Source organism: Clinocottus analis, unplaced genomic scaffold, assembly GCF_023055335.1.
Source record: "Clinocottus analis isolate CAN_PGR_092001 unplaced genomic scaffold, fCliAna1.0.p SCAF_19, whole genome shotgun sequence".
Classification (NCBI taxonomy): domain Eukaryota; kingdom Metazoa; phylum Chordata; class Actinopteri; order Perciformes; family Cottidae; genus Clinocottus; species Clinocottus analis.
This window is the reverse complement of record NW_027175920.1, coordinates 491,760-507,545: the sequence shown is the minus strand read 5'-3', so window position 1 is coordinate 507,545 and position 15,786 is coordinate 491,760. Positions and strand designations below refer to the sequence as shown.

Sequence of the window (15,786 nt, the reverse complement as noted above, 5' to 3'; positions counted from 1 at the left end):
CTCCCTTTGTGAGGACAAAGTGGAGTCAAATGTCCTCACGTGTGTGTGCAGGGGCCAGTTTATTAGGTACACGTGCTCTTGTGTTATAATGGTCCACTTACTGGACATTTCTCAGGAGCTTTCAGACATCTTCTGTAGTTTATAGCTTCCATCATTGGAGTCAACAGCGATGACAACATGAGGAAGACCATGAGGAAGAGCCTGAAAGCTCTGGGTTGAATTGTATTGTGTTACAAAGAGAAGGTGTTTCTAATATTGTGTGTTTCCCACTCAATACACTGCACTGGTGTCTATTTTAAACTGGCAACTTAGCTTGAGAAAGCAAGTATACAAGTACAACTCTGACATATTGTACTTTATGAGTACAAAGGTACTTGTACATTACAATTCAGAGGGAAACATTGTACTTTTTACTTCCCTATCAAACAGGATCTGATGCAGTACTACAAAGTATTTCAATGTGGATAAACTTTGAGGGATTAAAATATATTTGTTGTCCTGATAAAAACAGAATTTAATGCTGCACAACTGGAAGCATACGACGCTTCATGTGTCGTTTTAAATGGTAATGGAGTACTTTGGCGTGCAGGTTTAGTGGAGGGAAGGCTGAGCGTCTCCTGCAGCGCCGCCTCGGCCTCCATCACTCTCCCTGATGGCTGTACAGTGCTATAAAAAGAGCCATAAGAATACAAAGAAAATCAGCAATAAGTGCGCTGTCTTAAGAAAGAAGAAGAAGTCTAAATGGTCCTGTGATATACGAGGAGGAGGAGGAGGAGGAGGAAGATGACACCATGCGTCTGTGTGTACAGTATAAATATAAATGTGGAGCTGACAGTTATTATTCAGATGTGACAACAATCCCTGAGCTGCACTTAACGTCTTCATCACCACGGAGACTCTTCAGGCCGCCTGTCTGCTCCGTGATGGACATGTGACCCCCACCCTCTTCCTCACCCTCTTCCTCACCCCACCCCCCATCCATCCTGCATGCTGACAACCCCTCTCTTGTCAATTAGCTGCAGGGCCCACGTGTCCATGAGCAAGGCGACGGATGGCTCTGGATTCATTCACATGCCGTTGGTTCAGCTTCCCGCAGCCAGAATGAGCAATAAAGCAGATTCAAATATAAATAGAATTAAAATACAGTTTGAAAATAGGCTTTAAGGAGGAAGGAGGGAGAAGTACTGACTTCCTCTCAGGGAATTAAAATCAAGTACTTCTTCTTCTTTTCCTTCTTCTATTTCTTCTACTTTACTTTACTTTATTTAGCATATAAACATGCAATAAATGCTTTATAGTGATCATAATAATTAATGTGTCCTGTGTGTGTAAGTTTGTGTATAAACATTTAATCATAATACAGTGAAGTGCAGTTAATGTGTAATAACTGACAGCTACTGCCTCTTAATAAACACTTAAACTGTCATTATGTCTGTTTATATTTACATGTTAGTGTCATAAACTATTTATTAACTGTTTGTTTACATCTTCCCTCAACGCGTAGTTGATTTAGCATTAATAATCAGTTCATAAAGGTTTATTAAAGTCTTAACTGTAAGTGTTGATGAATTTGTCAACAGCTGTAAATTGAAGTTATTGAACCTCAAATGAATAATAACATAACACTGTAATGTAGTTATTAGCTGTAAGTGGAAGCTGGTGTATAAACATGAAGGAGAATCTGTAATATAAAAATAATACTGCATTAATAAACACTTTAATTGTCATTATGTCTGTTTAAAACCACATTTTAGTGCGTTATAAATTATGTATTAACTATTTGTTTACATCTTCCCTCAACACATACTAATTTAGCGTTCATAAGCAGTTTATGCATGTTTAATAAATGCTTAATAAGTGTATTAATGAATTTACCAGCTGCTGCATATAAAGCTGGTGTATAAACATATAATTATAGCACAAAAGTGATTGGAGAAACTGTAATATAACAATAATAATGCATTAATAAACACTAATATTGTCTTTATATATGTTTACAACCAATTACAGTATTATAAAACATGTACTAACTAATTAACTTATTAGTTTACAGCTTGTAAAAGCTTACAGTAACACGTGACGCCTACAGGACGTTATTTAGTGTTTATAATCAGTTTATACACCTTTAATAAATGCTTAATAACACACTGTAATGTATAAGCTGTAAGTGGAAGCTGGTGTATAAACATATAATTAAAGTAAAGCACAAAAGTGATAGAACATAATAATAATAATACTGCATTAATAAACACTTTGTCATTGTGTGTGTTCACAACCAACCACTGTGTTAAAACATGTGGAACTATTTGTTTACAGCGTGTGAAGTGAACACGAGCCCTCCACACTGCAGTAAACACGTAAACATGTCTCGTGGACTTCCGGCCTCGTCTCCTCCTCTGAGGAGCTGCTGCTCCTCCTCACGTTGCTCTGCAGAGCAGAAAACACTCCTCCTCGAAAACACACAGGCGGTGAAAAGAAGACAAACGATGTGCCGAACAATGCCCCCATTGAACCTCTCTGCCTCTTCCAACATCCACACATGTCATCTTCTGCAGCAATGTGCAGGAAGAGAGAGGAGCAGGAAACAGGAGTCTGCGAGGCCCCGCAGCGCACACGACTCACACACACAGCGGTTTAAACACACGTGACTGCAGAAAACACCCGACTATTTACCACGCAATACACACTGTGAGGTGTGAGTGCAGCTCCTGTGTTCAACATGAGCGTGTTTCTTCCCCACGAGGGGAAATATCCCCAAGACGCGAACTCGTGGCTGCTGCCATTTTTACACAAATTTGGATGTACAAGGTTTATGTAGATGCCAGAAGCTGTGAAGCAACGATGCATGCTCTTTATTAATGGTTCATAAACATCACCTGTTGGGTTGCCAGGTTGGGAAGAGTACAGTTAGCTGATGTTTAATGCAGAAAACATGTGAATAAAAGCTGTTTATTACTTTCTAGAGACATTATACATGTTCTTATTAGTAAAAGTGTTTGATCAGCCAAATGTGCCGTTTTAACTGTTAATACATCATTCATAAAGAGGCTTAATTATACTATTAAATGTGCAATTATACATGTTAATAAGTCTTTAATAAAGAGAATTAACTCACCAAACGTGAAGTTGTAACCTTCCAAACCAAAAGTAGTTTAGTTTATGATGAATTAACCATTAAGAAAGTGATGAAGTGTAACTAAAAACACTTGTAACAGGTATCTTAAATATGTGTTTAAGAAGCAAAAGTAGAAATACCACGATGCAAAAATACTCAAACAAGTAAAAGTTCAAGTAAAAATACTGCGAGTATCACAATATTATATATTTGTTCAGCAGAAAAGTGATTATTGTTGTTATTATTTATCTTATGTTTACTGCTCATGGAGCTTTGAAGTCCAGTGGTTCCCAACATCAGGGTGGAGTCCCTCAAAAGGGTCACCAGATAAATCTGAGGGGTCATGAGACGATTAATGGAAGAAGAAGAAGAAGAAGAAGAAGAAGAAGAAGAAGAAGAAGAAGAAGAAGAAGAAGAAGAAGAAGAAGAAGAAACTGAGTTCTGACACAAGTTGTCTTTCGTTTTTTTGTCTTTTTTTCTGATTGTTTTTCAAGTTTTTGTGAACTATTGAATACATTTTCCTCTTTGCGCCTCAAACGTTTATTTAAATTAAATGAAACAATCTGAGAAGTCCAGAAGGAAAACGATCTCACGCCTGAAACTGTTCACTCCTTAAACTTTAACATATTCTGATCTTTATCCTCTCTCTTGTGCAGAAATCTTAATCTGAAAGTAACCGGATGAAAGAAGGAAACTCAGCAGAAGAAGAGTCTGCAGCTGCTTCACTGTCTCATGACGTCAGAAGAACTTCTTCAACGTCCAGAGAAGAGTTTCTCTTGTCAGCTCAAAGTGTGCGGCCTTTAAAAGGTTTATTCCTCCCACTCAAACCAGTGAGAGAGAACTGATAAACACGCTGGTTTCTCTCTGTGACCAACACGAGAGAGAGAGGAGGAGGAGGAAGAAGAAGCCATCCATCATCAGCCTGGTCGGTCTGAGGCGCCCTCTGCTGGCGGAACACCTGCAACACACACACACACACACACACACACACACACACACACACACACACACACACACACACACACACACACACACACTGCACTGCACACACACTGCACTGCACACACACTGCACTGCACACACTCACACACACAAATCCTGCCAGATGTTCAACATCCGTGACTCGAGCAACTGGCCTAACCAAATGGAAAAAGAGAAAGAAAAGATGACGTTTGTTTCTTGGTTTGCATCATTATGAACACATGAGTGTGTTGGATTCCACGTGAGGAGTCCTGGATTTAAAATGCTTCTTCGCATTAAAGTTGCATCATTTTCAAATACACACATTTTTATTCACTTAGTTGTAATTTTAAAGCAGATTTTTTTTGGCGTTAAACGCTTCGAGACTGAATCTGCGTCAGAAAAGAGATTTTTATGTTCAATTTAAAACCAACCTGCTGTTAAAAAAATGATGTTTGTGGCTTTTTTAATTCACTGCAGTGAAAGAGAAAGTATACTTTCTCTGCACACTTTTAAAACCACCAAACTAATTGTGTTGCAAAGCAAAGCGGACAAACAACACAAGAAACTACACAAATCTGTCAAATTTACACACAATTGCAGTGACTGTTTTCCCCTGTTTTCCCCTACCAAATATATATATATTAAATCTATTTATATATATATATATATATATATATATATATATATATATATATATATATATATATATATATATATATATATATATATCATAAATAAAGTTAACCAGCCCGTTACGTGCATCTCTGCAGTGCACACACACACAGTGTGTGTGTCGTGTTGTTTCCGTCGTGACGCTGCAGTCTGCAGCAGCTTCCTGCACAGATCGTCTCCTGACCCACAGATGATCCCTCCGCATGAATTATGCATGAGATCCGGGTACAGATTACCCCTATCAATATGCAATACTCATTACGCTGGTTAAATTGCCACTTAATAGTTATGAATATGAGGAAAATGTCTGGGACCCATATAGCACACCACTGGTTTTAACTTTATCTTTTCTTTTTCTTTTTTTTTTTATCCAATTTTTTATCTTCTTTATTCCTGAAATGAGTTTGAAAAGACTTCGAAAATATTGCATTTGGTTTCCTGGAGGTAATGTCTTTATGTTTTATTACAGGCAGACGCGTGAGGCCGCGTGGGAGCTGGTGGCTTCGTGGAGAAGCTGCGGGTGTCCGAGGCTTCACCTTTGGCCGCTCGGTGACTCCTCCCGGCGGATGAAGCACCATCAAGGTCGATGGACGTCGAGCTGCTTAAAAAAGCCTCCAGTTTAATTTTTAAATCAAATGATGAGAATATTCTTCTTTCATCAGCGACATATTTTAGCAAATTAAAGCACGTATGTGTGTTTTTACATGTTGAATATGAGAAAGTTGCTGAGCAGAAATTGAGGCCTTTTTATTTTCCTCCAATCAGAATCATTTTGGGGATTTTAGCAAAACATTTAAAAAGTAAAATAATTGCAGTTTTCTGCGGGTAGAAATGTGAAATAAAATATGTATTTTATGTCAATTTGTAGGAGTGTAAACAAAAATAGTTTTTTTCCTAAAATGCAACCACATTTTTTAAAAATAAATCTCACATTTTGAAATAAAAAATCCTACTTTTTTAATACAAAGACAGGTTGTTGTTGTTTTTTCGTCATAATTTCCCAGAAGCTTAAACTAACCAACACCAGTGGACATCACTTCCTTCCAGCAGTTAAGCCGTCACTTTCATTCAAGCTTGTGAATTATATTGAACATTGTCTACTCCCCAAAACCATAAAACCAACTTTATGGACGTCACGTGACTTTCCTCAGTCACTATAGTGTTGGCCTACACAATCTTTGGTAAGGGCTTTTTTTTTTAAACCAACTTCAGCATTGCCTTTACACCTTTAAGCTAAACACACTCTTCTTCTTCTTCTTCCTCTTCTTCTCTTTCTTCTTCTTTAGTGGATTACATCACCATGTTCCCACGCGCGTCCCGCTGCAGCCGGACACACACACGGAGGTAAGTTTGCAAAAGTTTTTGTGTCGTTTATCTCCGTCGCTTTTGTGTCTTAAGCTGCTGCAGAGACCAAAACAACAACAACACAATCTCTCACGTCCACGTGACACTCGGACTAAATATATATATATAATTTATAAGAAGTTGATCATTGAGAGAGTTGAAGCAAAGAATAAAACACCAACAAGAAACTGACTTTTAACTGACAACAAGTCCAGACTCGTTCAGAGCAATTGAGAGAAACTTTTATTTTTTTTGTTCAAGCGCTATGAGTTCACTCACAAATACAAAAAGCTTATTGGCGAAAGAAAAAAAGCTCACATCACTGCCTATAACCACAGAATAATAACCCTTTGCACTAAGAATTCATCACATTGACAGGTTGAGTACACTTGCATTGCTCATAATTATCCTAAACAATATTAATTATAATAATAATAATAATAGTTTGCACAAAATATCCTAAAAGCTACACATTCGCTTTTGGACTTTTCTGGCTCTGGACACAAGATACCCATGAGGAGGAAGAGCAGTGGGACTGACACTAAAGCGCGCTGAATGCCGGGAAACATTCGCTTTACATTCAATGAAGAGCAGCATATGGTTGTGTGTTTTTTTGTTGTGTGTTTTTTTAGTTTTTTTTTTAACTGTACAATGAATTTTACTCCTGTTAGACCGTCAAAGAAGTCACGATAAAGAGCTCAAGTTGAAACACCTTCACGAGAGGAAGAGAGAGAGGGAGAGAGAGAGCAAAAAAGCATGGACAATAATACCCCAATAATAATAATAATATGTACATCTTGTTTCCCAATAGGACATCTAAGCTATCAATGCACAACGACAGGGAACTAAAAATGGCATTTTTTTTTGTATTTTCTTTTTCTTGAAGACCTTTTTTTGAAGAATACTTATTTTTCTATCACAATAACATGCTGCAGTGCTGCGTTATAGCTTTACAGAACTCCTTTTTTAAATTATTATTATTTTACTCTCCCCCCTCCCGTCCTCCCCCTCCATCCACCCCACAAAAAAAAACCAACAACTAAGAAGTGCTTCAGTTGTGGAAGGCGCTGCCTCCCGTCACCAGACTCATGCTCTTCAGCTTATTGTCCTTCTTCCACTTCATCCTGCGGTTCTGAAACCATATTTTGATCTGTCTCTCGGAGAGGCACAGCGCGTGCGCTATCTCTATCCTCCTCCTCCTGGTCAGGTACCTATTGAAGTGAAACTCTTTCTCCAGCTCTAGCGTCTGGTACCGGGTGTACGCGGTTCGGGCCCTTTTCCCATCCGGTCCAGTCATATCTACAACAATATATATATAGATGTATTTATTTATGTATTTTACAGAAGAATAACAAAATAGCAACTGCACTGAACAACAACAAGAACAACAATACGATAGTTTGCACTATGCAGCTACACTTTATACACACACACAGCGCGAGGACGCACAGATGAAGAGGTCACACAGCATGAGAGGATGCAGGAAGCATGCGACACACACTCTCTCTCTCTCACACACACACACACACACACGCACACACACACACACGGTTCTTTCTAATCTTAAACTCCCAAATAAAACCAGCTGGCTCACATTTAAAGGATCCACAATCTCTGCATCTGCATCTTAACCCGAACACAACCCTCCTGCCTCCCTTCTTCTCCTCCCTGCGTGTGTCTTTCTCCCCCATCCACACCGAGCCGCTCACTCATGCAAACACTTTGACAGATTTATGACGCGCCGTCCATAAAGCGTGACATCCGTCCAAACTAAATATTATTAGAGGGGTGAATATACCATGGCTTATGTGCAGTTTCCGCATCCAGGGGAATATTTGCGGCGATTGGCAATCATTTGAAGAGGGAGTGGAGGAGGCGGCGCTGGGGTCCTGGTGGTGCTGCTGCTGCGCCCGGGGTGCCGAGCCGGAGCCGCCGCCGCCGCCGCCGCCGCTGCCGTGCGCGCTCTCCTCGGTCTCGGAGGCGCCGGTGGAGTCCTCTATCTCCGTGAAATGCGCGCCGCTGCCGCCGCCGCCACCGCCGCTGTTGTTGTTGTTTTTGTTGAGATTGTTGCCGCTCGAGGTCGAGCCCCGGTCAGAGGGAGGAGAGGGGCTCTTTAGTTCCTGCGGCTCGTGGCTGGCCGTGGCGCACGACGGCGCCACCGGGTCCGGGGACGCGAGCGAGCAGTTGGGCGTCTGCCGGTAGCGCGCGTCCGGCGCGAATCCCCGGGCGTCCTCCCTCACGGCCCCGAAGTGGCCGCCGTTGTTGGCGCGGTTCACCGTTAGGTCCATGCCATTGTAGTTGTAGCCGAAGGACCCGGAGTGCATGGTGCCAGGGTCTCTGAAGGAGCCGCTCACAGCGCCGTTAGTCCCATAATTTAGTAACTGATAGTCGGAGCCATTTGGATAGCGCCCTGAGAACGAGTTTACAAAGTAAGAGCTCATTTGCTTGGATTTTTAAAGCCTCGATTTGTAGATCTTTGTCGCTATAATCCTGTGTGCTTGCACGATTTATGGACGCAATCATGAATTATAAGCAATGAAGCCCCTACTGTACTTTGCCAGGTATGCGGCCAAATATGGGAGAGCGTTCCGGAATCACGTGCCTTTGTTGACCAGTCGTAAATCCTCACTGATGACTTCAAGAGGTAATTCATGCTCCATGGTTACAAATGATGACGAAATAATGGTCGTTAGGCTCCAGTCAATGGTGCCTCCCCGCTGCGCGCGCGAGAGCCCCGCGCGGGCAGAGAGCGCCATCTGGCGGACAGAGAGGGCATCGCCTTTTCTGCCTCCCCCCCTTCCCCTTCTCCCTCCCCAAGAGCCATCCATCATCTCATGCATCGCGCTGATCACACCAGGCCACACAAAAAGAAGTCTCAGGTAACATAACAGAGACGTTTCAGCGCGCGCTGTCAGGCTGCAGAGGAGTTTAATGGTCACGCGCAGCTTTTATGTGAATGTCTACGGGCTTCTTTTATTGTTTTATTGTGACTCCAGAAGCAGCACCTTATAATAATAACACTTACAATCATGATAATAATAGTTTTTTTTCTTCCCCCCAAACCCTCGAGCACAAATGACGCCACAAGTTCTTCCAATATACATCCAAAAAAAAAGCCTTTATTTTTCCCTATGTACAATTTTCCTAAACAAAATATTGCACACGATGTGTATCCAGATGTGCATTGCGCACGAGGTGAGCAACAATAAATAACATGTAAAACACTTCGTGGTCTTGTACAGATGTGTGTGTGTGTGTGTGTGTGTCGAAGACAACGAGTACACAACTAAACACCACGACGTGAGGACACAGAGAAACTCAGGAGGCCTTCACGGGCACGAGGAGGTCACGACATTGTCCAAAAACTAAGCACTAAAAATTATTTACATTTTGGAGGATTTTTTTTTTGTGTGTTTTTTTTTTTTTTTTTTTTGCACAGTCCTCTAAATAAAGACACGAGCACGAGACAGACAGGAGGAGCAGTGCTACCTAAAGCAGACATGAGCACCGTGCAGACACTGATGGGGTTCGCAGCACTTTATCTACAGAGAAATATTACATTCTTTTTTTATTTTTGGCACACACACACATTACGCGCATGCCTTTTTCCTTCAGTGTCCTTTTTCTTTTAGCTCTTTTTCTCCGCCTGCTGCTGCTGCTGCTCCTCCTCCTCCTCCTCGGCTGTCTTTGAAGGGTTCAGGAGCTTGTTCTCCTTTTTCCACTTCATCCTGCGGTTCTGGAACCAGATCTTGATCTGTCTCTCCGTGAGGCAGAGCGCGTGAGAGATCTCTATCCGGCGCCTCCTGGTCAGGTAGCGGTTGAAGTGGAACTCCTTCTCCAGCTCCAGGGTCTGGTAGCGGGTGTAGGTCTGCCGGCCCCTGCGCCCGCTGTTGCCGAATGGACCTTTAGGGGGAAACAAAGCAAATTTAATAACAATTAGTTACATTCCTGGATTCATAATTTAAATGTTTTGTAGAGGAAACAATCTACCTGAGAGTGCACTCGAAATCTGTAGTGGTGTGTCTGAAAAATACAATAAAGTTCAGATGTTTTGGTGTATTTCAACTCCAAATCACAGTCTTAAAACATTCACTTATATTAGCAGATTGTGTATAAAGTAGTACATTATGATACAGCAGTTAACTGTATGTATATTCTTTTATTTTCTGCCTCTTTCTGAAGGTACGTCAGTGGCACTCAATGTCAATATTCGTTTAAAAAATACATACCTATTCTAAAATATCACAATATGTTCTTATAATACATCTTTATCATGATTATCATGTATATCTCTGAGTTTATATTGACTTTTACGTGTATTTTATTATAAAAAAAAGTCTCCTAAATGAAGTCGTTAACAGGCTACAGTGGGATGTGTGGTGCGTAAAAGTGCTCTGGTGGTGCGTGACAGCAGGATATTGTTCTATAACACACAGTGAGGATGTACAGTCACACTACACAGCAATGAACAAAGCTCACTTTGGAGATTTACTGTGATTTTTATATTTTAAATGTGGATATTTATCCGCTGCTGGAGGTGTTTCTGTGATATTTAGTGTCCTTTTAAAACGAAGAAAAAGGCCCATTCCGAAGAAGTGATAAAAGCTTTAAGTTGGAGCTCACGGTGATGTAGGCCAAGTCTGCGTGTGTGTGTGTGTGTGTGTGTGTGTGCGTGCGTGTGCGCGTGTGCATGTCTGTGTGCGTGTGTGTGCACGCGGATGTATGTGATGATGATGTCTCATCCAAAGCCCCGAAGGCGCGTGGAGCTCCTCTCAGTCACAATAATCTCAAACTTTTTCGCGTTAATTGTTCCAGTGTTTTGGGGTCCATGCTCTCTCTCTCTCTCTCTCCCCCTCCATCCCTCCATCCATCCCTCCCTCTCTCCCTCTCTCTCCCGCAGCTGACAGGCAGCTCCGCCGCGCGGCTCAGGACGCACTCACTCCATCACGCCGGAGGTGTTGTCTTTCACCTCCAGGCAAAAGCACAAAAAGCACCGTCGGTCGCGGTGTAACTCACCGGCGGAGCAGGCGTTCATCCGCTGCATCCACGGGTAGATGAGCGTGGAGGACTTGTCGTCCAGGATGCCGCCGGGCTGCTCCGCGCACTCCGCCTTGCGCTGCTCCTGCTGCGCGACGAACAGCGGCGGCTCGTCGCGGCTCGAGAAGGCGCACGAGCCATCCGCGTCCTTGTAGAAAGTCCCGACCGGGTTGTAGTCGCAGGGCGCGCCGCCGCCGCCGCCGCCGCCGCCGGCCCTCCCGTAGATGGCCGCGGCCGCCGCCGCGCCCGTCTGCTGGTAGTAGGACGCCGGGTAGACCTTGTCCTGCATGCTGGCCGCTCCATATGTGGCCGCGCTGGAGTAGTGTCTTAACGATTCGGTGTATCCCGAGGAATATAACGGTATCTGACCCAGGAGAGAGTCCTGTCCTCCCGGTAGAGACACGGGAAAAGTTGAGTTTACAAAATAGGAACTCATTGGGTGGACAACGGGGTGTATGTACTCCGGAGGAATATGATTTGTTGTCTTTTATAGTCCAAGTGGTTTTGCCATTACTTTATCCGAGATTTGGTTTTTGCTGAGAGGAGGGAGGGGAGGGGGGGATGGAGGGAAGGAGGGGGGGCTGCGAGGTGCTGCTGAACACAGAGGGGAAGTGGACCACGTGACCGAGCTCTGGCCAATCAGCGCCTGTCTGCGCTTGCACTATTGCACCCGTGGGGGGCTCTTGTTGCGCGCGGGGGTCCCCGGTGAATCGAAATGAAGCGCTCGAGCCTGTCGGTCTTTACGCACGCTCACAGGCGCGTGCACACACACACAGCTATAAAGAGACACACTGCGACTCGCAGGAACACACACACATCCACTAAAAACAAACAACAACAACATGCTACACGCAGAGCAACTGTTCGTGTCATAACTTTTCGTTTTATGCAAATACAGTCCAATAAAGCAGACGGACTTCTCCCCCTCCGCCATAAACAAGCGCGCGTGCACAATCGCATTCCCCCTCTCTCTCAAGCACATACACACACACACACACACACACACACACACACACACACACACACACACACACACACACACTGCAAAAAGAAACAAAAAACATCGCAATGAAATGCCAAACACTTTGCGCATTATTTTCATTTACGCACAAACGGCTGCGCTCTCTCTCTCTCTCTCTCTCTCTCTCTCTCTCTCTCTCTCTCTCTCTCTCTCTCTCTCTCTCTCTCTCTCTTTCTCTCTCTCTCTCTCTCTCTCTCTCTCTCTAACCTTCACTTCCACCTTGTTAAATATTTTAATAACCACTAAACACATTGTTATTAAAACGCCGCCAGCATTGCTCACAATGAGTTTATCAATTCATCCAAATGGATCCTGGATGTGACTCGTTGGTGTTTTCACTCCTTTGAAAAGGTTCCGGACGCGGTGAGACGCGCGGAGACGCGCAGAGGGCACGCGGGAGGACACGCGCCTGCACAGATCATCACCTTCATCATCGTCACCATCTTCACCACCGTGATCAAGAGGAACTAGTTCCTCATTTAACAAACACAAACAGCTGTGAGTATAAACATGTGAGCAATAAATCACTTTTCAATAACTGCTTTTAGAAATAATGAAGTCAATAATGAAGTCACGTTAATGTCAACTATTAGTATTATTACAACGTTAATTAACGGTGTAACTATGAATAGTATGCCCATTGTGTATCAATTAGGTAGTATTAGATGCTTATTATTATTAATAACCTTCAAATATGAATGTTAGATCATGCAGTTAAAGCCCATTTTATAGTTAATATAGTAAATAATACAATAATTATATGATTTTACTGCATTTTCTTGCAGCAAAATAGGTGCATTTCTTAAATGAAGTGTTATTATTTATTTTTTATGATTGTTTGAATCCCATAAAGACACATTTTAACATTTTAATTAGCTTTCGCTTTTGGGAAACGCCCCATATTAAATAGAGGATTAATACAAAATAACGAAATAAGGCAAGTTATTGTTAGAATAATGTACAGGATGAAACGCACAACACGTGGAAGGAATTAATGTAAATATATTAGCTGATAGCAGAATGAATAAACCCTTTTTTACGTCATCGTCTTTATTTCAGATATGAGCTCTAGATTATTTATTGATCATATCCGTTTAGATTTAAATCTTTTAACCCAAAAGGTCTGGATGTTTGGCTTCATGGCGCCAACAGGCCGCAGCCGGTCAGCTGCTGGACGAGAGAAGAATAAACCAACAAACCCTCAGATCATAAAAATGAAGTTATGTTTAAGACAAAAGCATAATCTCACAGATCACGTGATCCTATAAAAGCTCTTAGAAGATGCAGATGCGCCAGAAACACAACCTGCAACTCCCTTAATATTGGCTTCATGTTTTTTGGGGCAAAAATCACAAATAAGCCACATTTAGAACAAATATTTGTTCAAAGTTAAACAACATTTGATTGATTTTTTTTGAAAGAAAGAAAGAGGAAAAGCAGCTCGAGGCGGCGCTTCATCAACCTGAAGCCGCGGACACGTTTCTGACCAACAAAGCAATGAAACAACAATAAAACAATAACATATAATATAATTATGTATCTCAGGAGAGTAAAATGTGGATATAGATGCAGATATTTAAACAGATATTTAAAGGAAAGCAGGTCTCAGCGTAACATGGGGCCTGTATGTCCACCATCATCATCATCATCATAATTATCATCATCACCGCCATCATCACCAAAGTCGAGCCGAAACCCTCCTGATACCTTCCTCTCATTAAAGGCCTCCAACCTGCGACATGTTGGGGTGTCTCTCGCACATATTGCGGGTTGTGCGTCGCTGCAGCGCGTCTCTAAACACACAGCATCCTGGTGGTGAAGATCACGAAGAAAACACACGCAAACAAACATAAATGACGATGAAGATGATGAAGATGCTTTGTTTATAATTTCTATTTCTTGCAGTGCTCTTCCTCTTTGCGGAGTGTAAACGCGCAGCGGCAGAAACATGGAGCCCTTACCTTTGTGGATAATCCATCATCTTCCTGCGGGTGAGACTCCTCGCGCCTCCTTTTCCTCCCTCCCTCCTCCCAAAAAAAACCAACAACAATTCCCCCACTTTCTTCCAGTGATGTCATGAAAGTAATCCCTTCGTCCAGGAGTGTGGTGATCCTTCATTTCCACGAACACAACATAAAGCTACAAAAAGCCAGAGCATGGCGCGCGCACACAGTGAAGAAGCCTCGCGCGCGGACCATCTCCATCTCCCTCTTCTTTTTTTTAAGACGTTAAAAATAAATAAATAATGACGCACAACAACACTGCGTGTTGCATAAGAGTGAAGAGGAGGAAACAAACAGGGTTGTGTTATGGTGTTAAGTGAGTGAGCTGAGGGGAGACACAAAAACACACAACCCCAGCAGCTGCAATAAAACCTCATGGGAAATAAGTTCCCATTGCTGCGGCCCACGTGACCACCGGCAGCCAATCAGGGAGCCGAGAGAGTCGTTAAACTTTCATGGCAAAGTTGTAAATTCTCATAAACAGCAGCCGTGTTTTTTGTTCTTTTAGACGTCGCCATCTTTGTTTCATACGTTTTGTGGTCCATTCACAAGATGTTTTGGGGTATTTCTTTTATACATGATCTGCGTGTGTCGGTCACGAGCGCCGCAAGGAATTGTGGGGCGGCATTTATACTCTTTCCTTTCAGGTTGTCTTCAAACGTCACGGTGCCAGAGTATACACTTCTTTAAATTATCACAGATTCATTTGAGGCCATATTTATTCCGTTTTCTAGCGTAATTTCAACTAAAAAAACAGCAACAATAAATAAATATATATACAAAAAAAACAATAAGATAAATGTCGTTGTTTTCTTGGCAGACGCGGTGCTAAAGCGAGCTAATGCTAGCGCAGCTACACCGTCACGTGCACACTTCCGGGTTCTTTCCTCCACCAAAATACTCAGTTTCTCCCGCTGACATCAGGTGTTAGATTCTGGACAATATGCGGGGGATTCAGCGTGTAGGTGCAGCTTAAATACAAGACTTTTTAAATGTATAACCTATATATAAATTATATTTATTATATATAATCATTATATATAATATATACGCTCCGAGAATATATTATATTTCTACTCTATATAATCTGTATATCTATAATATCTACTCACATACATTATAAACCATGTATATGGCATAAGATCAATTTATAATACATTTTATCATGAAGGTCAACAACTTAAGAGGCAAACTTAAAACCATTTAAAAGCATTAAAACATGATGCAGAAGAAAACAGGATTTAAAAACAAGTTAACACAACAATAATGCAACAGTCAAAAATAATAAGAAAAAAAGCGAAAATAAAAAATGGCGAAAAGTTGAGAAATGAAATGCAGTATATTGAGATGCAGCAACAGCAAACAGAAAAGTCTTGAAGAAAAGATGAAGTCTGCTATTGTTCCATCTCCCCAGTGTTTATTAATCATATTCACTCATCATTGTTGTGTGGTTTGAATGCAAAAGGTCATACACATGTTCATGTTTTACAACTCGGTCCCTCTTACGACCAACAGCGCATGCGCGATCCAAAAGCCGTTGAGTCTGTTTACTGTATTGTTATGCATGTTGTATGACCTCGTGTCCTTAAGATGGACTTTGGGGATTTTAATAGACTATAAAAAATGAACAT

The 15,786-nt window shown here is 42.0% G+C and overlaps 2 protein-coding genes across 3 annotated transcripts; both read right to left on the bottom strand.

Annotated features, from left to right (window-relative positions):
- Positions 1 to 7,138: 7,138 nt before the first annotated feature.
- LOC137789822 (homeobox protein Hox-B5b) lies at positions 7,139 to 8,642 on the bottom strand. The gene is made up of 2 exons (XM_068583631.1): positions 7,893 to 8,642; positions 7,139 to 7,393 (listed from the first exon to the last, which is right to left on the bottom strand). The coding sequence occupies exons 1-2, from the start codon at positions 8,533 to 8,535 to the stop codon at positions 7,146 to 7,148; spliced, it is 891 nt and encodes a 296-aa protein (XP_068439732.1). The 5' UTR covers positions 8,536 to 8,642; the 3' UTR covers positions 7,139 to 7,145.
- A 583-nt stretch (positions 8,643 to 9,225) lies between these two features.
- hoxb6b (homeobox B6b) lies at positions 9,226 to 11,745 on the bottom strand. Of its 2 annotated transcripts, XM_068583632.1 has the most exons (3): positions 11,111 to 11,745; positions 10,085 to 10,117; positions 9,226 to 9,997 (listed from the first exon to the last, which is right to left on the bottom strand). In XM_068583632.1, exons 1-3 carry the CDS (start codon positions 11,565 to 11,567, stop codon positions 9,723 to 9,725), a joined length of 765 nt encoding a protein of 254 aa, XP_068439733.1. In that variant the 5' UTR covers positions 11,568 to 11,745; the 3' UTR covers positions 9,226 to 9,722. The 2 variants fall into 2 exon arrangements, with proteins under 2 accessions (XP_068439733.1, XP_068439734.1); XM_068583633.1 differs by lacking the exon at positions 10,085 to 10,117.
- Between the last annotated feature and the right edge of the window lie 4,041 nt (positions 11,746 to 15,786).

Coding starts and splice junctions, on each gene's coding strand:
- LOC137789822 (XM_068583631.1), bottom strand. CDS start 8,535: ATGAGCTCTTACTTTGTAAACTCGTTCTCAGGGCGCTATCCAAATGGC. Junction 7,394..7,892: donor GAAACTGCACATAAGCCATG/GTATATTCACCC, acceptor ATATTGTTGTAG/ATATGACTGGACCGGATGGG.
- hoxb6b (XM_068583632.1), bottom strand. CDS start 11,567: ATGAGTTCCTATTTTGTAAACTCAACTTTTCCCGTGTCTCTACCGGGA. Junction 10,118..11,110: donor GATGAACGCCTGCTCCGCCG/GTGAGTTACACC, acceptor TGTATTTTTCAG/ACACACCACTACAGATTTCG. Junction 9,998..10,084: donor GATTTCGAGTGCACTCTCAG/GTAGATTGTTTC, acceptor TTCCCCCTAAAG/GTCCATTCGGCAACAGCGGG.